Below are 23,496 nucleotides of genomic sequence, written 5' to 3' on the forward strand. Positions count from 1 at the left end.
CCTTTTGTCACCAAGCTGCATGGCAATTTCTCCATAGCCCTTTCGAGCTGTGTGGAGTTTTACAATTTTGTCTCTGGTGTCTTTGGACAGCTCTTTGGTCTTGGCCATGTTACAAGTTTGAGTCCTATTGATCGTATGGGGTGAACAGGTGTATTTATGCAGCTAACGATCTCACACACGTGCATCTGATTCAGGATAATACATGAAGTGGAGGTGGACTTTTAAAGGCAGACTAACAGACCTGTTGAGGGTCAGAATTCAAGCTGATAAACAGCTGTTCAAATATGTATTTGCAGCTGTATCACACAAATAAATCGTTAAAAAAAATCATACATTGTGAGTTCTGGATTTTTCTTTTTTGATTATCCCTCTCACAGGGGACATGCACCTATGATGAAAATTTCAGACTCCTCCATGATTTCTAAGTAGGAGAACTTGCAATATAGCAGGGTGTTCAAATACTTACTTTCTTCACTGTACCTTTCCTTAGTTGTTAGAACCCAGTCACCTTCAATCTAGACTTTTTTTTTTTCAAGAAAAAATACCTACAAAGTCAAAGAGGGTGAAAGGTATGTGACAAGAGAAGCTTAACTAGCTTACAATTGCTGTTTGAATGATGGTATGTTATTGAGAAAAAAAAATGACAGTCTTATTCTCCACTGACGTACTATTAGGAAGAGCAGTGGAGCATCGTGAAGCCCGGATGTGTTCCCTCACAGTGGGAGACCTTTGATGATAGACACCCCGGCAACACTGCCAAACGCGAAGAGCTGGAAACTGACAGAAAACGGGATTGTGGAGAACGGCAAAGCCTTTGTCTGGGTGAATAGACACATCTGACTAACTGCAATTGTCTTTGCTCTGTTGTTTTTAAAGTATATTTGAAACTATGATCTTACTGTAATTTTTAAGTCTTGGAATAGTTTATTTCATCACACAACCGAGGTTGTTGAGGTTCATCACTTCTCTTTGGGCGAGTTTAGAAATGGACACATTGGACATAAACACTTTATTTGGATTAATTTGTAATTGTTGGCAACTAAAAGTAGACTATACAATTTTTAGTCACTTTTTTTTGAGATACAAATTGAATTTGTTTTGTGTTCATGCTCCCACTCAAACTACTCTTATCACTCCATTCAAATGACTGAAAATGGGATTAATCTGTTCCACCCTGTTCTCCCCACCCCACCCTCCTATTCTTTTTAATAAGGAAAATAACACTCTGTAATATTGAACTTAAGAACACAGACAAACAAAATTATCAAATTAAAGGGTTTGTGAATCAACCATAATCAAATGGGAGAGACAATTTCATAGTGCAGTCTTATAAACAAAGACAAAAAAAGAATAAACTATTTCTTCTTCTGTTCTACTACTCAGTGAGTCGATGTAATATGTAAAATTAATTTGTCATTTGTGTGTGTGTTAAAACAAAAACAACAAAAAGAAGGAAGCAGTTCAAAAAAATCCAAGTGGGCTCAGAGTCCAATTGGAACTAGGATTTGTTACATATAAATCAGGAAGGTCAATTTTGACATTAATTTAGCACTTAATATGAATGATGGCATCTTAAAATCAAGTGGAGTGATGTACTCCACTTATGTCAGCAATAGCAGTCTGGACGCAAGATAAATCTTGGCACGGGTCAAAGTTATCATACCATTTATCAGCTGAATGTTTGATATTCGATTCCAAAGTGATGTAAAATCCAAAAGTGTGTGATGGATTTGGTGGGGTCCTGATTTACTGTGATAAACATACTTCGTCCTTGATGTTATAAACTCATCCCCTAAACTAGCGGTTTTCAAACAAAATGTTCATCGCCTCTCTGCATCTATAAAATTTTTCCGCCGGGCTAGATTCCAGCTCCCCTGTGATTAAAAAAAAAAAAAAAAAAAAAAAAATGAGGAAAAGCACTAAAGAAAATGGATGGCTAATCAATCCTTAGTTGATTGGTTGGGAGAAATCATAAAGTTCTACTCCCTTGCAGAAGCAAGTCTGGAATTATCAACTATATTTTTGTACCATATACAGTCAAAGCTACCTGTGTTCTTCGGTTTTTCGGTCTTTTTTTTTTGGGTTTGGATCGTGGTAATCAGTGAGCCATTCATCATGGAATTTATTGTGAGTTCAACAAAGGTTAATTCCGTTCAAATATATAATTTAGTTTGTAGCGGAGTTGACAGTTTTATTACTTGGGATGCTGCGGAGTCGGTAGAGTGTCTGAAAGTAGCAGTTAATGAATAGATGTACCAACCACACAATAAACTCGTGTGTCTGCATTTAATTGAATGATGTTATTAAATTGTTGCAATGCTTCAAACTGGTCTGCTGCATGCAGCCGTAGTTATGGCAGCAATATCTCTGTTATTGATACCTTTTTATATGTAACTTTTCTTACGGTCATAGAAAAGGAAAAAGAGGATTAATTACTTAAATCGAGGTCACTGCTTTCACATTCCTTCCATACGGTCACAATTTAATTTTCTGGCACTTAAAAAAAAATGTGCTAATGCAAAGACTAGACTTTCGTTAAGTGAAATGTCTTAGTCACTGTCATAGTTTTCAACCCTACATCCTCTTAAGGATTCCCAACCACTGTTTCATGGGACATTAGTGTGCCATGACAAATGTTCCACTGTGAAATATTTCATTTCACTTAATTCATCTGAAATTTAGTCTTTATTATACATGTATTGATGAAAGATAATGCATCGTTGTTCTTGTAGATATGCCAGCGACCTTTAGCAACAGGCAGAACAATGGACCATTCCGACCTGTCAATCACTCGTACAATAATACCCAATCAGTCGCATTGCCTTAACCCCTGGCTTGACGCGATCCTGCCGCCATGTTGTCCCACAAGCAATAGTGGTCGTCAGTAGCGTGCGCTTGGAAAAGTTAATTTTACGAACAAAATGGTCCTCAGATGTGCTTGGGGAACGTGCAATTTGGATGAAAGATATCTTGCAAGGGGCCCGGTTGATTCATTTCACAAAGCCTAAAACACAGTTGACGAAGTGTCTACGATGGATTAAGGCTTGCGGAAGAGCGCATGTACAACTAAATGTGGACAATATCAACAAACACAAGGCGGTATGTTCGAAGGTAAGCGAGGGAGAAGAATCTTCTCTCAGTGTGATTGAATTATTATCAGTGCAGGAGAACAACTTTCACTTTGTTAGCGTTTCACTGACCTGCTGCATGAAGTGTGTCATGTTTTATGTCATAAATGCGCGATGTCATGCAAGAGAAATGTCTATTTGCCTATTTGTATCACATTGGACTTTTAAGACAGAGCACTGGGTTCCATTACGAGCCAAGTCAAATGAATACGCCCACTCACTTCTAAAGACTACAACGATATTACTCGTGATCTTTCCAAGTAAAAAGTATTCACCCTGCTTTACATGCGCACTACGATTCCAATATTTTATCCTGTTGGATTTCAATATGAAGTTTGTGAGGCGTCAAACTTTTTTGCATCGATTGCCAACGTTTCGCTGTAACTCTGACATTGCGTCCTGCTGCGTCCAAAATCTTAATTCCGTGTACATATCCTTCTGTGAAATAGTTGAGACCTCCCTGTAGAACTCTCTTGGACAAGTCTGACGCATTTGGCAAAAAACATAGCGCAATATTATGTGGAGTACGCAATAGAGAATCGACTTCAAACCTGTTCTGTTCAGTCGCCATTTTGGAAGCTTGTGGGACATGGCAACTGCAGCTAAGGGGGCGGAGCTTAAGATTGCCAGTTGGAATGGTCCATGAAATGCTCTTCCACTATGGCAGAAGATACAAGCAATCTCTATCCACCTGTTGCTATACATACATCTTGGTACAGTAAGACAGACGCAGCATCGTACCAATATTCAAACATGGTGGTGGTAGTGTGATAGTCTGGGGTTGCTTCTAGTTCAGGACCTGGATGACTTGCTATGATAGTCTTAGCCATGAATTCTGCACTTTTCCAGAAATTCATGAAGGAGAATGTTCGGCCATTTGTTTGTGTCCTCAAGGTGAAGCGCACTTGGATTCTGCAGCATGACAATAATCCAAAACACACCAGCAAGTCAACTACTGAATGGTTTGAAAAAAAAAAAAAAAAAAAAAAAGTTTTAGACAGGTACGCTGCTCAAAAACTCTCAGTGGGCTGAAGTGACTGTACATATGTGAAAAAAACTGATTGCCAGTGATTGAATACGCTTGATTTCAGTTGCTGCCGCTCAGGGTGGCCCAACTAGTTGCTAAGTTTCACAGCCCATTACTTTTTCACACAGGACCAGAACCCAAACTTGGAAGAATATTGTTCAACCCATCATGTACCGTATTTTCCGCATTATAAGGCGCACTGCATTATAAGGAGCATAGAATAGATGTGACAGTAGAGGTTGGGGTTATGTTATGCATCCATTAGATGGAGCTGCACTAAAGGCTCAATATTGATCCATATATAAGGCGCACCAGATTATCAGGCGCACCGTCAGCTTCTGAGAAAATTAAAGTCTTTTAGGTGCGCCTTATAGTGCGGAAAATACCGAAACCAACTTGTAATTCTTCTAATTACCGCAGTATCCAGATGGGGCCCGCTATTCTGATTTCCCGCTGAAAACGTGTAGCATTTTATCAAGCCCAAAATCGGACAAAAGAGACCCAGGACTGATAAGAAATACAAAAAAAAAACAAAGAAAAAAAGCTCTTGTTTTAACATTAAATATCTTCTCTTCTGTCATGTATTCACTTGAATATGGCTTGAAAAGAATCGAAAATATTGTATCCTTTTTTTGTAATGAGAGAGAGGGGCGGGGGATAGAAAAGTTCGCCTGGATGTTTTAGAGGTAGGATCGGAATTGGAAAGTCTACATTGGGCTGCCAGCAAGTGGTCCTCAGGTGAGTCGTGCCAAAGCCTCACTTTATCACCAGCTTTGACAGTGTGTGTCTGTGCGTGTGTGTGTATTTGTGTAGGCCCACACAAGTTCTAAAAGACCTCAGTTCATCACAGCAACCAGAGAGAAACGGAGGGGAGCCCAATCTGCACCCTTTATCACCGTCTGTGTGTTTGTGTGTCTCCATGTTAACGTATCAGTGTTTGTGTAAGTGTGCGTGTTTGTGGCCACTGCAGGAGTGATATTGATGTGCCTTGGACATCAGTGTCAGTGTGATGTGAACAACTGCAAGTGCTCTCTTATGACCGAGAGGGATGAAACTCAAGAGGTCACCTTTTTTTATGTTGCTTTAAAGACAACTTCTAAATCTTGAAAATAAAAAAACAGAAGGAAAGTCGGACAATTGGCCTCATGAGACATCAGCATATCAAAAATCTCCGTATACCTCACAAGGTAGTGCTTAAATAGCAATCTTTATTAGCTTCCTAGGGAATTTATTTGATTTTCACCGCTCTTTACATCCTTCTGCGGACATGCGAGTGCAGTAGTGCTTGGCAAAATACACAACCTCATTGGTGTATTAGCGATATCTCATCCTGATGCTGCTCTCATCGCTGCTGGTGACTTTATTCAATCCGATCTATTGACTGTACTCCATAAATATTATCAATATGTGGACATGCAATAATACCGTGAGGGATTAGGTGTGCAGTAACAGGCAGTCAAAACAAGCAAACCCTGTTACTAAACAGGTGAGTGAGCATCCTGACTGTTTTGCTTTGACAGACTGGGGTGTTTTCAAAGATGTCTGCGGACAGGATCACGCTGAGTATGTACCCGAATATGTATGAACATGTCTTGATAACAACATGCCCGTGATAAGTAGGAGGAAGAAGTTCCCCAAGTACAAGCCCGAGCTAAAAAGTCATGTATATAGCCAGTAGCACACAAATTAGCAGTGGTGTTGGCCCACGACCAGACCAGACCAGACCAGACCAGACCATTCTTACTGGATTCTCCAACAAAGACCTTTTTCTGCAAACTGATTTAACAAGTTTGGTAATTTGACCAAGATCTTCTGCAACTTCTCCAGTTGCATTGTGGAGCCCGCCCTGAGCAGTTCCATCACATGGACTGCAGACCCCTGCAAAGAGAGGTAAAAACTTCTGAGAAGAAAACCAAGACACCACTGTATTTTGCGGAGAGCATCGACCACCACAGAACCCAGAGGAGGGCTGCCTCCATCGTCAAAGACCCCACCCAGCCCCAGCATGGACTGTTTACACGTCCACCCTCAGGCTGCAAGTACAGAATGTTCAACAGGATGGCACCTGCTAAAATCCACCACCAGATCTTTGTTTTTTGAAATGTTGATGTTTTTTTTTCCTGGCACCATTCCACAATTAGAGCTGTATTTTCCATTAAAGTCCAATCAATTGCATTCACTTGTAGGTAAAATATTTGGGTAGCCCACCGTTCCATGCCTCTGAGCCTCTGGAGTAGCTTTAGCATTTCAAATGGAGTCATACACTAAACAAGCAACGCATTGCTGTATCGCGATCTCATCAATTTTAATAGCAGAGAGACTCCTTTGATGCCTTTTCAAGAATTTGTATATTTGAGTTTTCCTCTCCCCAGCAGTTTATCGATGAGACTGAGAAAACGATCACGTAAATGCTATTAGTAGGTGGCTAATCTTTCTCATCTGCCTTCTTATGAAGACAAATAAGTAGGAGACCTCAGATGAATGAAGAGGAAGTGAAATGAGCTCTGATTAAAGTTTAATGTAATCCAGAGTTTTTGGCAGGGGTGGGGGTGGGGGTGCTGTATTATCTATCATAGTGGGACACAGTTTACACTAAAAACCGGTTACTTTTAGATGGAATATATATGTAAAGTATGTGGCGGTAAACTACACGGCTGGTTAGCATCTCACCCTTGCTGTTCTGTGTTGCCGCGTTCATATCTGGCCTATCTGGTGATTGGGTGACAACCAGTTCAGCGTATCCCCTGCCTCTCGCCCAAAGAAAAGTGGGATAGACTCCAGCAAGTTCGTGATCTTAGTAGGGGTAAGTGGTAACGAAAATGGATGGATGGATGGTACAAATATGCGCGCATACAGTATTGTGCAAATCTCTGTGATTGTCCGTCCGTCCATCCATCCATCCATCCATCCATTTTCTACCACTTTCCCAGGTTGGGTCGCGAAGGAAGTAGCTTCAGCAGGGATACCCAGACTTCCCTTTCCTCAGCCACTTTTTCCAGATTTTCCAGAGGAACCCCGAGGTGTTCTCAAGCCAGCCGAGAGACATAGTCTCTCCAGCGTGTCCTGGGTCATCCCCGGGGTGTCTTTCCGGTGGGACATGCCTGGAACACCTCACTAGGGAGGCGTCCATCAGGCATCGGAATCAGATGCCCCAGCCACCTCATCCGGCTCCTCTTAATGCTCGACACTGAGCCCCTCCCGGATGACCGAGCTTCTCACCCTATCTCTAAGGGAGAGTCCGGACACCCTGCGGAGGAAACTAATTTCGGCCGCTTGTATCCAGGATCTTGTTCTTTCGGTCACGACCCACAGCTCGTGCCCATAGGTGAGGGTAGGAACGTAGATCGACTGGTAAATTGAGAACTCCGCTTTTCGACTTAGCTCCCTCTTCACCACAGCGGATCGATACAAAGTCCGCATCACTGCAGGCGCTGCACCGATCCGTCTGTCGATCTCCCGCTCCATTCTTCCCTCACTCGTGAACAAGACCCCGAGATACTTGAACTCCTCCACTTGGGGCAGGATCTCATCCCCGACCTGGACAGGGCACGTCACCCTTTTCCGACTGAGGACCGTAGTCTCGGATTTGGAGGTGCTGATTCTCATCCCAGCCGCTTCACACTCGGCTGCGGACTGCTCCAGTGAGAGCTGGAGAATCACGCCTTGATGAAGCCAACAGAACCACATCATCTGCAAAGAGCAGAGATGCTATGCTGAGGACACCAAACCGGGCACTATGTGTGTCTGTCTTCTATACAATTTTGTCTAATTTGAGACGTGGGAAAAATTGCTCATCGATAATTAAGTTCTCTTAATGCTGATTTGAACTCATAATGTAAGTGGGGGTTATTTTGTGGCGTACAGTATAAGACAATAAGTGCAAACAGGGAGTTGCACCTTCCACACATTCATGAATTTAGCTTTGTAATATTGGCTCATCTGTTGAAAGGACACGTGTCTCTTTTCTTAAAGGTCATATTAAAAACAGCTTCATTTATATTTATGAATTTTCCTGCAAATGATTTACTCTGAGTGTGAATGCACATTGCCGCTCAGACTGCCTTATAATTTCCATAAATCAAATTTACATCTGTCACGTAAGTTACTCCTCAGCTCTGTGTTGGTGCCTGGTTAATTTGAGCATTTCCAGAAAATGAGATTTAATGCTGTGCAAATGTATGAATACATGCATGGTGGTACCTCACATGCTTGTTTTACACCACTGTGGCAAAAAGAAAATCGATATGAAACAGAGAAGTGAAATGGAAAAAAAAAGTGTAGGCCTGCAAAGGGTTTGTTTACTTATGGTGGCGGCGAGGAATGGACCAGAACATGTTTTCGTCATGATGACTTGACCTAATATAACATTCTCAACGTTGTTTTATTTACATTACCATATCCGAGTTTTGCAAAAGATTTTGGAAACATTTTTTAATGTCTAAATTCTATTCCAAGCTTATACTCAATTTAAGTCCAGAGTGTGGCAGAACCTTTTCTAATATCTTGCCTACCCTATTAACCCTCTCTGGACCAAATACAATTTTGCAGAGAGAAAAATCTGATACTTTCAGAAAATGATACTCTGGACTTAAAATTTTCGATTACAGTATATTACACCTGTTGCAAATTTGCAACCTCTGCCCGGAAAAGGTTAAGCAACAGATGAAGCACAATACATTAGACACATCTTCCATTATGATGCATTGCAACACTGTAAACACAATAATAAACATAATTTTGTGAACTCCAGCAAGGTCTTATGAGTTTTGTTGTCAAAGTCATTATTGTGCTCCATCTGGATATCCTGTTTGTGCAACAATTACTGTTATACCATGCATCCATTTTCTTTGCCGCTTATCCTCACGACAGTCACGGGGAGTGCTGGAGCCTATTCTAGCTGTCAACGGGCAGGAGGCAGGGTACACCCTGGACTGGTTGCCTGTCAATCGCAGGGCACATTGAGACAAACGGCTGCACTCACAATCGGACCTAGGGGTAATTTAGAGTCCTCGATTAATTCATATTTTTTGGGGATGTGGGAGGAAACCGGAGCGCCCGGAGGAAACCCACACAGGTACAGGGAGAACATGAAACTCCACACAGGTGGGGCCGGGATTGAACCTGGGTCCTCAGAACTGTGAGGCCAACGCTTTTCCAGCTGACTACTATTATATCAAAAATATTAATTTACACATACAAAAAAACAAACAAAAGAGCATGAGGATGACATAAAGTGAGGCGCGCTATACCTTGCATTTACTTATATAATGTTTGGCACCCGGACTGGCACACAATCGCGCTTTCTCCGCTCCATTGAGCATCTCAGTAAAGCTCTCGCTTCTCCTGCCAATCTGCACATTCATTACCAAGATGGCGCATGATGGAGAACGTCGCTTCGAGGGACGTTTGAGTCGGAGACGCTTTGCCAACTGAATAATGTGCCTTCACATCAAAGAGGTTTGAAGACATCCCGCAAATTATTAAGTCGTCATTAATATGCAAAAGAGGAAGTTTAGCGAAAGCTCGAGGTTTATTGGCACTAAGTTACAGATATTCTCTTAGTCAATGCCTTGGTACGTTTTTAATGAGGTTATTTTTTTTGTGTGTTCCAAAGCATGACAGCAAGCGTTTTATAAACTGGAAAGAAAATCTATTTTTGCATGCTCATGTCTATTAGAAACAGATTCTTTTACATTGCATATAAATGCAACTGGCGGCACGGTGGATCAGCAGGAAAAGTGTTGGCCTTACAGTTCTGAGGTCCCAGGTCCAATCCCGGACCCACCTGTATGGAGTTTGCGTGTTCTCCCCGTGCCTACGTGGGTTTCCTCCGGGCGCTCCGGTTTCCTCTCACGTCCCAAAAAAAAAGCAAGATTGATTGGACACGCTAAATTGCCCCTAGGTCCGATTGTGGGAAAAAAAAAAGAAAAATAGCATAGTTTCCAATGAAACATTCATAATCCGTCATACAATTTACATTTGTTTCTGTTTAACCAATGTGTTTGTCTCAATGTGCCGTGTGATTCGCTGGCAACCAGGGTGTACCCCTCCTCCTGCCCATTGACAGCTGGGATAGGCTTCAGCATTCCCCACGACCCTTGTGAGGATAAGTGGCAAAGAAAATGGATGGATGGATAACTGCAACTTTCAAGGTTGAATGTAATCCATTTCAGGATAATTAGAAGGGTTACCTGCTAATTTCCCTAAATTATGAAAACAAAATAAATAAATACAGGATTAAACGTAACATTTTAACACATTATTTTTATTATTATTAAGACACATTATTATTTTTAGACAAATGCACTCTTATCAATGAAGGTTCAGATTAATTTTGTGCACAAAGACTTTCTAGTGTACTTTTTTTTTTTTTACTGTTAACCTTGAGACATTAGACACACACACACGCACACAGACACACATGCAAAGGCCAAAGGGAAAGTGAAATCCATCCATTATTGTGTCGCTTATCCTCACAAGGGTCGCAGGGAGTGCTGGGCAGGAGGCGGGGTAGACGCTGAACTGTTTACCAGCAAATCACAGGGCACATAAAGACAGAAAAGTTGCACTTACAATAACACCTCGGGGCAATTCAGAGTGTCCAATTAATGTTACATGTATTTCGTATGTGGGAGGAAACCCGAGTGCCTGGAGAAAACCCACACAATCATGGGGAGAACATGCAAACTCCACACAGGCGGGTCCGGGATTTAACCCGGGACCTCAGAACTATGAGGCCGACACTTTACCAGCTGAGTCACCGTGCCGCCCGGAAAGTAAAATATATCCGTGAAGTACCTTAAGTACCACGAAATATGCTGAGATTTCATGCAATGTCGTGCTTGATGAGAGTTTTAGGATTTTGTGTAACTTTAGAGAAGTATTCTCCTTGATGATGATACTTGAAATCGAAATTTTTGAAGTCTGCGTATTGTAGGCCAAAAAAAACTAGGACTAAATTGTACAACTTCAATTCACAACTGCGACAAACCACACTCACCGGGGTTTTTGAATCCTAAATGCCAAATGCCTATGACACTTTACTTTTGAAATCGCCTCCCTGTTCTGTACAAAATATAAAATTACATACGCGGAGGCCCTCCACGCGCTGTGTTCTGTCGGGCCGACGGCTTTGTGAGTTTACGTTCCGCGCAGAAACACTTTCACCCCATTGCAGCATACCTTGAAATCCAATGCAAATGAGCCCAAATGATTACTGGCGCCGATGGCATTTGACGTGGATTAAAGGCACCTTGATCTATCGCTCTTCACATCACAAACATGACTTTTGAGTAAGATGAAAATCTGCTCAATCTTTAAAAAAAAAAAAAAAAAAGGTGAGACGTAGCACACGTGTACAGAGGCGATAATATTCTTAGCCAGGTCATACTTAAACATTCAAGATTATAGGTCCTATCTCTTAAGAGGCTGTGGCATTAAAATTCATGTATTGTTATTATCATTCTGGGACCATAGCGAGCTAGTTCGCAGTTCTCCCTAAGGCCACGAGGTGCTCTTTAAAGCAAACGAATGGCCGGGTACTTTAACATGTACTGTAAAGCCCGGCGTTAAAAAAAAAAAAAAAAAAAGATGGTTATAAAAGAATCTCTGTGTGCCTGTTTAGTCTCTTTTTACTCTGCAATGTCTTTTCTGTATGCTAAAAAGACCTTCTGACTGAGCCACTTTAGTAGCGAAATATATCATATATATGCATGGCAGACACGCGCGCGCACTTACATTTCTCCAGTTAGGCGGCTTAACTCCTTTTTATATTTGCAGTCGATGCACACACAGTCTCACTGGCGTGCCGGCTCGGAACGCATTGTGACACTTTGCCCCCCCCCCTCCCCGTCACATCGGCCTGGTTGATATCTTTGATAATCTCCCCTTTCCATTTCAGCGCAAACTAAAACCCCGTGTGTGTGTGTGTGTGTGTGTGTGTGTGTGTGTGTGTGTGTGCAGGGATGAGAAGAGTGTATTCGAACACAAGACAAATTACAAATACAGCATTCACAGATTTTTTTTGCTCGGATTTAAATGTTTTATGTGAAATGCTGAAGGCCTCGGCCGCCTGGCAAGCAAATCTTCTTTTTTTTCCCCCACCTCCACGACTCTCCTCACTGCGTCAAGGTTTTCTAAATTCCTCACTAGCCTTAAAAGTCTCTTTGGCCTTCACCTTTATCTCACCGCCTTCTTCCTCTGTCCCAACCTCCGCAAAATCCTTGTCTATCATCACCTTACGGCATAATTAAAGTCCCTCCATTCTGTTTCATACACTTGTTTTTTTTTTTATTATCAAGTTTTTCCGCCCTCCTTGCTGTATGTCTCTCCTCCTGTCCATGCATCCATTGCTCCCCCCACCCTGCCTCACCTCCCAGTTTTTCTCTGGGCCCCCATAACTCGCTGTCTGTTCTTCCATGAAATTAAAAGCACTCTAAGCTGCTGTTTAATCAGAGTCAGTTTGGGGAAAGTGCTGTGGCGACAGAAATTGTCCATCTCAAGTGTGTTTACGTAGTTGTACAGTATGCATGTACGTGTGCGCTCGGGAGTTTTTGGGCCGTGCCGATTAGCGAACGCTGCAGAATGCACGAGCTATCGGGGCTGTTTCTTAAAAGTCCGCATTTGCATTTCTTTGTTTCGAGATGCTTTACGTTTACGTGCAAGTAACTGCAATTTTTCCACATGTGCAGCTGTGGTGTTATCACCTACAACGAGTGACAGCTGCTTTCCTTTCCAAAAACTTTTATGCACCATGAGTAGCTTCAAAGCTTTAAATAGTATTTAAAAAAAACAGCTACCTCTGGTTTACTTGTCATAGAAAAAAAAAACATAACTACAGATAATTGTTTGTTACTTCCTCGTTCAAACTTACGGCCATGCTAACCCGAGAACGCCCGATCTCGTCAGATCTCGGAAGCTAAGCGGGTTTAGCCCTGGTTAGTACTTGGATGGGAGACCGCCTGGGAAAATCAGGTGCTGTAAGCTTCTCTCCCCAGCTAAAATGCAGAGGGATTGCGTCAGGAAGGGCATCCGGCGTAAAAACAAATATGCGTTCATCCGAGATGACACTCCGTGGAGACCCCCAAAGGGACAAGCCGAAAGGAAAAAAAGAAGAAGACTTCCTCATTCAAACTAAGGATAAGAATAATATGGGAAACACCGAATTGGTGTGCGGAACGTGGACTTCAGAGGTCTGGTGAATGGATTTGTGAGGTGATTATGCAGGTTAGATGGTTGTCATAACAGAGTTGTGTTCATGCTTTGTCCACACTTGATACATACCGGCAATATCTCCACATCGAACTCTTGACACAAAAGCAAATGAGCTTATACGCTGATAAAATTGCCCATTTTAAAGAATAACGGTGCGGTATTATCTTTCATCTTGCCAGAATGTGTTTTGTGTGGAGTGTTGAAGAGGCTTTCCATTTCTTTTTTTCGTGTGTGTCTGTAATCATAAATATCACCCATTGTGTGATTTGCACTGAGGCACTGTAGCAAAATGATGTATTTTTTTAAAATAAAAGCCAGAGGTTTGCCGGGTCTCTTTCTAGCAATGAGGCAAACAGCATAGTTTTAGCAATACACACACACACACAAAAAAGATGACTTTAAGATATAGACGGGACAGATTAGACACGCGTTAACACGTTGTCGTTGCTGGCACGTGGCAGAATTAAGAGCTCATAGATCAGCACATAGAAAAGTTATAGCAACATAAACATGAAATCACAAAAAAATAACATGCTTATCTTGGCCACATATGTTGTATTTCAAAATGCCAACACACGACCACTTTCCCCGTGTCACTTTATATTTGTTGATGCGGAAATATGGCGGTGATAAACCGGCAGGTGACAAATTACGCGCCGTTTGTGATTTATGGTGGGTGGCACATCCCCAGAATTTTCTGACCGTGGAGAACACCGCACGCCCCCGGTGTCCTTCCAACCTGCCTGGAAAGCATTAATCCCCTGTTTTTTTTTAATGCACTAAATACTCTGATCTATGTGGGAGGTGGGATTTGGCACTGTGGCTTCGCGGCGGCCAGTTTTGGGGCACCTTAGTGGGGTAGATGTGGGTGTGTCCCATTGACGCACCTGTTCTCAGGTGGGCTCCTGGGTTCACCTCTTGGATAGGTGGGGTGCAGGTGCAGCAATTACAGGACACTTCCGAAGGTTATTGTGCATGCGAGACAATGTTGAGTCACTTGCATATGTCCGAAGATACACACCTCTGAGACCATTTCCCTTGGTCTTGGGTCAGTAATTCTTCTTCTTCTTCTTCTTTTCCTTTTGGCTTGTCCCATTAGGGGTCGCCACAGCGTGTCATCTTTTTCCATCTAAGCCTATTTCGTGCATCTTCCTCACTAACACCCACAGTCTTCATGTCCTCCCTCACCACATCCATCAACCTTTTCTTTGGTCTTCCTCTCGCTCTTTTGCCTGGCAGCGCCATCCTCGGTACCCTTCTACCAATATACTCACTTTCTCGCCTCTGGACATGTCCGATCCATTGAAATCTTCCTGAGTGTCCCCTCACATGCAATCTGTTTCTATAAATGTTTCGAATTTACACGGTCACTATCACCTCATTTCAGCTGTACCGACAGGTCGATTTGTGCTGTCCTGCATACGTCCCCTGCTGTCCTTGTCCTGTCCAGCCCTGTCAAATACTCTCCTCTCCTTCCTTCACAGGTTGTACCGCCACAACCTCAGACAACACTCAAATCAAATTTGTCATTGTGTTGGCTGACATGACGACCGATTTGCTTTCTCATGTTCCTTACACCTAGTGTTCCGCATTTTGTCTCTTTCTATATTATTTTTTTTCACTGTTTCTTTCCCTCTCACTCTCTCTCTCTCTCTCTCTCTCTCTCTCTCTCTCTCTCTCTCACTCTCACAAACGGGTACAAGCGTGATGGAACAGTTGGCGGAAGGTGTCTGGTGTTCTATGTGACAAAAGAGTCTCCGCTAGGAGGTAGGACAAAGTTTATAAAACAGTGGTGAGGCTGGTCATGATGTACAGATTAGAGACAGTGGCACTGAAGGTAGCAGAAATGAAGATTTTGAGGTTCTCGCTTGGAGTGAATAGCTTGGATAGGATTAGAAATGAGGTCATTAGAGGGACAGCCAAATTTGGATGTTTTGGGACAAGGTTATAGAGAGCAGACTTCGATGGTTTGGACATGTCCAGAGGCGAGAGAGTGAGTACAGTATATCGGTAGAAGGGTGCTGAGGGTGGAGCTACCAGGCAAAAGAGCGAGAGGAAGACCAAAGAAAAGGTTGATGGAGGTTGTGAGGTTGGACATGAAGACTGTGGGTGTTAGAGAGGAGGATGCACGAGATAGGCTTAGATGGAAAAGGATGACACGCTGTGGCGACCCCTCACGGGAAAAGCCGAAAGAAAAAGAAGAAGACTGTCTCTCACTTATTTTTTTCTGTCACTCCCCTCAAAAACTTTCTTCTGTCCGACTGACATTTTCCAATAAAAAACCATCAGAATACAAAGTAGCACAGTGGCATCTTAAAAACTTCACTGTGGCACAGTAAAACTGTTCCAGCATAGAAGGGATACAAATCATCCGTTTTGTTTGACTTCAGAGCGGAGCAGGACAAAGAAAAATTTAATTAAAAAAAACTACATGTGAGGAGGGCACGTGTCCTCACAATCACAAGCCTTACAATATGCAGAATCTCATTATGCTTTGTGATGACATCGTTAACTTTCTTCTTTCTTTTGCTTTAATTCTACCTCTCTGGTGTCCTTCATCTCTCCCTTGCTCTTGTTTTTGCAGGTGATTGTCTGTCATCAGTGCAATCACAGTACACGGCGCTCGTCATCAGCCACGGTAACAATCCTCACAGCTTTGACGGATGGGCATCTTCACGCCGAGTGTCTGCGCGGGTCACGCGGGGCCACCAGCCGGTACTACACCGCATGAAGAGCGGCTCCGGTGTCTCTTCTGCAGCTCCTTCCTCGCCTTTCACTCCTTGCACTCATCCATTCTGCTCTGCTGAACCCACTTCACCCACATTCAGGCCCTTCATTTTTCACTTGGCCTTTTTCATCTCACCCGTTGGTCCCCACTCCCTTCACCAATCCCCTGACCAGAGCTCTTATTACATGTCGGTCTCCTTTTCTCAGTGGCGACTGAGTCACCGTCTTGCCCTGAGATCATGACACCTTCATATCATCCGTCACCGTTTAATTGCCCCTTACTTTTTCAGTCTACTTGCATCTCACACATTTCCTCTTATTGGACTTTATCTGTTCTGGTGTGATTTCAGTGTCTGTGTCAGTCTCTATTGCTGAAGAAAACACGTGTTCTGTATTTTAACGCTCTCACCTCTGTGTGCAATTGCAGAATCTAGCACTCATTCTGGACATCTGTTTTTTGTTTGTTTATGTGTAAATTGATTATTGAATATTACCATCATAAATGCAATCATAATCAGATTTTTTTTGCTGACTGAGATATTTTTATGGAACACAATTTCCTTTAGCTAAAGGAGTATTTTTGGCAGATTTTGAAAATGCTATGCAACCTGAAAGTTAATAACGGATGTCATAAAATGAAACTGGGGGAAATGATGTTTATGACAGCCATTTTACGAGCTTGTCTTTTCATTCCTTCCCAAAAATCATTCAGACATGTGAGGGGAAAATGCCTCATCGTGGGTTCTATGTGTCGTGAAAAGTAGTGCCCGGAGGCACTTCATGTGCATCCAAGATGTCGAATCAAACATAGTCTTCTTCTTTCCTTTTGGCTTGTCCCTTTAGGGGTCGCCACAGCGTGTCATCTTTTTCCATCTTAGCCTATCTCGCGCATCTTCCTCTCTAACACCCTCTGTCCTCATGTCCTCCATCACAACATCTATCAACCTTTTCTTTGGTCTTCCTCTCGCTCTTTTGCCTGGCAACTCCATCCTCAGCACCCTTCTACCAACATACTCACTCTCTCGCCTCTGGACTTGTCCAAACCATCGAAGTCTGCTCTCTCGAACCTTGTCTCGAAAAACATCTAATGAGCTCATTTCTTTTCATTCCTTCCCAAAAATCATCAGAAGATGTTGATTAATGTATGGCAAAGCCAGCGGTTGAAACACGATTCTCATGCGTGTATGTGGAGCAAATGAAATGGAGAGACAGTTGGTCCTGATGACATACCGGTGGAGGTATGGAATCAATTTGGATAGGTGGGTGTGGAGATTTGTGACCAACTTATTCAATAGAATACTAGCGGGAGAGAAGATGCCAGAAGAATGGAGGAAAAGTGTACTAGTTCCCATTTTTAAGAACAAAGGCAATGGTCAGAACTTTGGAAACTACAGCGAAATAAAGATGATGAGCCACACAATTAAGTTATGCGAAAGAGTAGTGGAGGCTAGACTCAGGGAAGAGGTAAGTATATGTGAGCAACAGTATGGTTTCATGCCTAGAAAGAGTACCACAGATGCATTATTTGCCTTGAGGTTGTTTGTGGAAAACTACAGAGAAGGTCAGAAGGAGCTATATTGTATCTTTGTAGACCTACAGAAAGCCTTTGACAGAGTACCAAGAGAGGAACTGTGGTACTGGCGGAGAAATATGTTCGAATAGTACAGGACATGTACGAGGACAGCAGAACAGCGGTGAGATGTGCCATAGGTGTGTCAGAAGAATTTAAGGTGGAGGTGGGACTGCATCAGGGATCCGTGCCGAGCCCCTTCCTGTTTGCTGTAGTAATGGATAAGCTGACAGATGAGGCTAGACTGGATTCCCCTTGGACCATGATGTTCGCAGATGATGTCGTGATCTGCAGTGAAAGCAGGGAGTGGGCGGAGGAACAATTAGAAAGATGGAGGCAGGCACTGGAAAGGAGAGGAATGAAGATTAGCTGAAGTAAAACTGAATATATGTGTGTGAATGAGAGGGGCGGAGGAAGAAGAGTGAAGGTCCAGGGAGAAGAGATGGCGAGGGTGGACGACTTCAAATACTTGGGGTCAACAATACAGAGCAATGGAGAGTGTGGTAAGGAAGTGAAGAAACGGGTCCAAGCAGGGTGGAAAAGCTGGCGGAAAGTATCTGGTCTTCTATCCTATCTGCGAGGATGAATGGCCAAGTTTAAAAAACGGTGGTTAGGCCGGACATGATGTACGGATTAGAGACGGTGGCAAAGAACGGGAACAGGAACTGGAGGTAGCAGAAATGAAGATGCTGAGGTTCTCGCTCGGAGTGATCAGGTTGGATAGGATCAGGAATGAGCTCCTTAGAGGGACAGCCAAAGTTGGATGTTTTGGAGATAAGGTTCAAGAGAGCAGACTTCGGTGGTTTGGACATGTCCAGAGACGAGAGAGTGATTATATTGGTAGAAGGGTGCCGAGGAAGGAGCTGCCGGGCAAAAGAGCGAGAGGAAGACCAAAGAAAAGGTTGATGGATGTTGTGAGGGAGGAAATGAAGGCTGTGGGTCTTCGAGAGGAAGATGCACCAGATAGGCTTAGATGGAAAAAGATGACACACCGTGGTGACCCCAAATCAGGACAAGCCGGAAGGAAAAGAAGAAGAAGACGAGTATGTGGCGCAAATGGTTTGCTGTTGTTTTTCATTTGCTTGCCTGAATTTAGTAAGTAAAATTAACAAATTCCGTGTGTTACTGTCATTGTTTTACAGTGGGATTACCTTCTCATGGTGTTCCATAACAAAGCCATGCAGATAATTCCAGCCTATAAACACACACACACGAATCACAAACTTGCAGGGACTTTGGAAAGTAAAACCAAAGGAAAACATTTTAGTAGAATTAGTTAAACTCACTTTGTGACCAAGTCTGATGTGTTCTTGCCTTTGGTTAAGAAAGCGAAGTCATTGATCCGCTTTTGAACTTCTCCTCTACAGTGTCTTCCATCTTTTTAGATGTCTATATCCAGCAAAAACATTTTCATGACCTTTTTTTTTTTTTTTTTGCAGTATTTCCGAGAAATTGAATGTCTTTTTTTCTTCAAAAGAAAGGTGCTGCTGTTTGATGAGCCGCAACGCAGTGGGGGTTAATTTGGAGACATCTTTGAGCATTTTTTAAAAATGATTTAACAAAGAAACACTTCATTGAGCCCAGGCATTCAGCTCAGTGCAACAATAAGAAATATTTCACTGCAAAAACAGGCTGTACCTTAAAATTTATCAAGAAGTTGATATGCAATCAAAACTCATGGGAGCTTAATCCCCCCCCCCAAAAAAAAAAAAAAATCTCCATTTACAAATATATTAAGGCTCATTGTTTTTTGATTGGCAATTAGCTTGTGCTGGTACAACTGTTGTGGCACGCAAGCCTACCTTTCTTTGTCATAAAATGTTCATGAAGGAAAATACATTATTCTTCATCCTATGCGGAAATGTATTGCTGTCACACACACACACACACACACACACACACACGCACACACACACACTCACACAAAAGTCTGTTTTTCAGGCTAAATTTTTCAGTTTTTTGGGCTAATATTTTTCCCTCTGTTTTTTGGACTTGTTTTTTCCTCCTTGTTTTTTGGGCTAATTTTGACCGTTTTATGACTATTTTTTTCTGTTTTTTGGGCTAATTTTTTCCGTAGTCTTACTACAACTACTTAATAATAATAATTGTAATCATGCATCCATCCATTTTTTTAGCCACTTATCCTCACGCATGTTTTTGGGATGTGTGAGGAAAGCGGAGTGCCTGGAGAAAACCCACGCAGGCACGGGTAGAACATGCAAAGTCCACACAGGCGGGGCCGGGATTGAACCCGGGACCTCAGAACTATGAAGCCAAGGCTTTTTGTTGTTAAAAGATTACATTTTTGACCAAGTACTGTATGGTTATACACAGACTTTAAAAAGAGCACACCAAAAAGAAATAAATCTCCCAATTTTTAGTTTGTATGCCCCAAATATGCACCTGTCGTCCCGTTTGCCGTCATAATCTTTTTTCCCCCCCCAGAGATACCAGTCCAGAACTATACAGGCCAGATCGGATTAAGGATTACTAGAATGTCCATTTCAATATGTTTTCTTTTTATTAATCCAGTGATTGATTGCAACATAGCAGATGCGAGCGGATTCGTCCGTCAAAAGCTGTGATTCCTTTTTTCCCCCCTTTTTCTTTTTAATCCTTAATGTTATAGTCGAAAACTCTAATGCCAGAGCACCAAAAGAAAATGTTTCAAAAAAGTAGCTCCAATGGAAATCATGACAACGGAGAATATTAAAAATTCATTTGTACGAACGGTAACAGGGTGGACGCACAGGTTAATTGTATCTTCGGGCATCTCGCGGAAGAGCATTTATTTCTGTCCAATTAAACACATTCGCAGCCGTTGAGTGCTTTTCGTGTCAAATATCCACATTAAGTGGGAAGGCCGGCAGTGATTGAATGAAATTGGACAATTTGGTGATCATAGGTTAGAAGGGATCTGATTAAAGCTGATCCATCCATCAGTTTTCTGTCTCGCGGTTGAGCTGTCGCCGTTGCCAGCTGACTTTGGCCAAGAAGTCAACGCTTTGGAGAAGTCGCCACCTGTTCACTCACATTCACGCGCCGACTCAACCACCGGCGGCCTCCTTCAAGCGTTCCGGGGAGTGAGGTTTGACTAAACGTATACTTCCGCAGCTGAGCTGGTTTCCATTACACAGACATTTACACACTCAATACGCGAGACCTAAGTACTAGTCGTTGGCCAAGTACGATTTGACCAGCAGTGCGAGTTGGCATGTGGCATAAAACAGCCAAATAAGGTTAAACTCAGCAGGTGAGATTCATTCCCGCACCATCGCCATGGCCACCTAATAACATAACTAGCCTTGACATTTCACACCGGGTTGCGTGTCTTTTTATGCTAACTGCTGTGCTATTATAGCCTTGTTGTGCATTCTATTCCACTCTCGTAGCACTTTTTCCACACCCATTGTTTTTCTTTTTCCCTTCTCGTCCCTCCTTTCTTTTATTCTCAACCATGCACCCTTCTTCCTTCCTCCTTTCTCCATATTCTCTTTCCTCTCCCCAATCACTCATCAGTATGCCCGTGCATGCGCATCGGCCTTTACTCGACCGCTCTCGGGGAGAGAGGGAGCGAAAACGAGCGGGGGAGAGAGCCACCGCTTAGCAGTCGAAAACAGAATCCGGCAGAGGGGTCACGACCCCGAAATGACCGTCCACCCCGCGGCTACGCTCGGTAAGTCGCACGTGCACTCTTCCGTGATGGCAGGTGCAAGGGTTCTTACTCCGGCGTGTACCGCAGCGCCAAATAGAAAGGTAGAAATGCGGAAGGCTGACACAAGGTGGGAAAGAGCGGGGTCTCGCGCGGAAGTGAAAGCTTGCGGATAATCCATTGCTTTTACTGGAGCGACGGCGTGGGCCAAGGCATCAATTTTGGGATCATTTAGCGCTGTAAAAATAACGCAACTCAAGCTTTATTTGTGACGGCACTTTAACAACAACCACAGCTGTAACGGTGCTGTAACATGAATCATAAAAAGACAGTAATTGAAATAATAATATAATCATAAATAAGTAAAGCAAATATTAGGTCTTAATTTAAATATGCAAGCGCAATATAAAGTTTTATATTGTCTTCTTGCATGTGTGTGTCTATCTATCTATCTATCTATCTATCTATCTATCTATCATCTATCTATCTATCTATCTATCTATCTATCTATCTATCTATCTATCTATCTATCTATCTATCTATCTATCTATCTATCTATCTATCTATCTATCTATCTATCTATCTATCTATCTATCTATCTATCTATCTATCTATCTATCTATCTAGGCGGCATGGCGGGTCAGCTGGAAAGCGTTGCCCTCACAGTTCTGAGGTTCGATCCCGGACCCGCCTGTGTGGAGTTTGCACCCGCTCCCCGTGCCTGCATGGGTTTTCTCCGGGCACTCTGGTTACGTCCCATATCCCAAAAACATGAAACATGAATTGGAAACTCTAAATTGCTGCGATGTGTGATTGTGAGTGCGGCTGTTTGTCTCGATGTGTCCTGCGATTGGCTGGCAACCAGTTCAGGGTGTACCCCGCCTCTTGTCTGTAGACAGCCGGGATAGGCTCCAGCACTCCAGTGACCCTTGTGAGGATAGGCGGCAAAGAAAATGTATGGATGATCACTATTATTATAAGTAGTAGTAGTGGAATTAGTGTATCTCTCTCTCTCTCTCTCTTTATATATATATATAAATACACGGGGTTTCAGCAATCTTAAAAAAACATGTTTTCTATGCCAATAAGGCAAATAAAACGAGCAAAAGCTTAATTAATCGAGAGGCAGAAGGACTCTTGTCCACATTTTCAAAGTGATTAATGGAACATTTTTCATTCTTCGACAATTATTTAACGTATGAATACGTTCCACTGTATTACAAAAATGAAAGAATCAAAAGTATCATACAACTCGATTTAAAAGCGTTATGAAACCTTTTATTCCCAGACAAATTCTTGGTTTAATAAATATTTATCAAGAGACGATTAGAAAAGTTTTATTTCTAAAAACTACGACGATTCTGGAGCCCGTCAAGTGCGCAGCTCTCGCGAGGAGAGCTGCGGTCACGTGCTTCGGTTGTCGTGGAAACCCAAAGGAACGCCGCCGCCTTCGCGTGCATCCGGCAAAAGAAAAACTGCGACCAACGACTTGATGACAACGTAAAGAAAACGTTTTAATCTTGACGTACAACTGCTTCGCTACTCTAATGTTCGACCTCACACGTGCTGTGTTAAAAATAACACGTCAGGTAAATCCAACATCATCAGCAATCTCATGCCCCCCCCCCCATTTTAACCTATATCCATATTTTAAATCCTTACTCGTGTTTACCATGATGTAACTTTGACTTAATACATATTCGCATGTCCGTGACGTAACATGCACTCGACATTTTCATTTCAACATACTCGTTCCATGTATGTTGATCCAATTGCTTGTGCTAGCTTATTTACCGTGAGTACTCCGTTTTCATTGTTCTACAAGTCTACGTATCGCCCCCCACCCTTTCTTTTTTGGTACTTACCATTAAAATGTTTCAGTTTAGTCAGAGTTATTATTGGACTTTCAGCAACGTGCATATCCTTGGAACCCCACCATCACGATTCCGTTTCCAAAAATAGTCACAGATCTAAGTATCATTTGAATTGAGCTTTTCTCCCTTGCCCAATAAGTGATTTTTGATATGTAGGATATTAGTGGGACTTTTTTAAAATTCCCAATTTATTAAATTTAAGACCTGCAAAGAAAGATTTAATGCACAGACTGGGATTTGCTGAATTTATGTATTACTGATCCACATTTGTTTGCACGAGAATCACCGTGGAACAAGTGGTTGGG

General features: G+C 42.5%; 2 protein-coding genes, 1 long non-coding RNA gene and 1 other non-coding gene across 10 annotated transcripts in view; 3 read left to right on the forward strand and 1 right to left on the reverse strand.

Moving 5' to 3' along the window:
* Window positions 1–11,984, reverse strand: part of LOC133505300 (uncharacterized) — a 35,580-nt gene extending 23,596 nt beyond the window's left edge. Inside the window, exon 1 of the long non-coding RNA XR_009796207.1 lies at window positions 11,893–11,984. This is a non-coding gene — a long non-coding RNA (uncharacterized LOC133505300). The remainder of the gene's footprint in view (window positions 1–11,892) is intronic.
* LOC133505299 (WD repeat-containing protein on Y chromosome-like) overlaps window positions 1–16,384 on the forward strand; it is a 47,968-nt gene extending 31,584 nt beyond the window's left edge. The window contains exons 18-19 of the mRNA XM_061828406.1: window positions 675–822; window positions 15,953–16,384. Coding sequence (XP_061684390.1) covers window positions 675–822; window positions 15,953–16,338 — 534 coding nt within the window. The 3' untranslated portion in view covers window positions 16,339–16,384. The remainder of the gene's footprint in view (window positions 1–674; window positions 823–15,952) is intronic.
* Window positions 13,022–13,140, forward strand: LOC133505402 (5S ribosomal RNA). Its single transcript, XR_009796247.1, has one exon. It is a non-coding gene; the product is annotated as a 5S ribosomal RNA (ribosomal RNA).
* A 4,824-nt stretch (window positions 16,385–21,208) lies between the features above and the next one.
* zbbx (zinc finger, B-box domain containing) overlaps window positions 21,209–23,496 on the forward strand; it is a 34,296-nt gene continuing 32,008 nt past the window's right edge. For 4 of the 7 annotated variants that reach the window (XM_061827339.1, XM_061827338.1, XM_061827345.1 and 1 more), the window contains exon 1: window positions 21,209–21,341. In XM_061827339.1, the coding sequence (XP_061683323.1) occupies window positions 21,314–21,341 (28 nt within the window). In that variant the 5' untranslated portion in view covers window positions 21,209–21,313. Of the gene's footprint in view, window positions 21,342–22,740; window positions 22,907–22,980; window positions 23,113–23,496 lie in introns of those variants that run through there. The other 3 variants (XM_061827341.1, XM_061827343.1, XM_061827340.1) reach the window with 3 other exon arrangements.

The sequence above is a fragment of the Syngnathoides biaculeatus genome, chromosome 8, assembly GCF_019802595.1.
Source record: "Syngnathoides biaculeatus isolate LvHL_M chromosome 8, ASM1980259v1, whole genome shotgun sequence".
Lineage (NCBI taxonomy): Eukaryota > Metazoa > Chordata > Actinopteri > Syngnathiformes > Syngnathidae > Syngnathoides > Syngnathoides biaculeatus.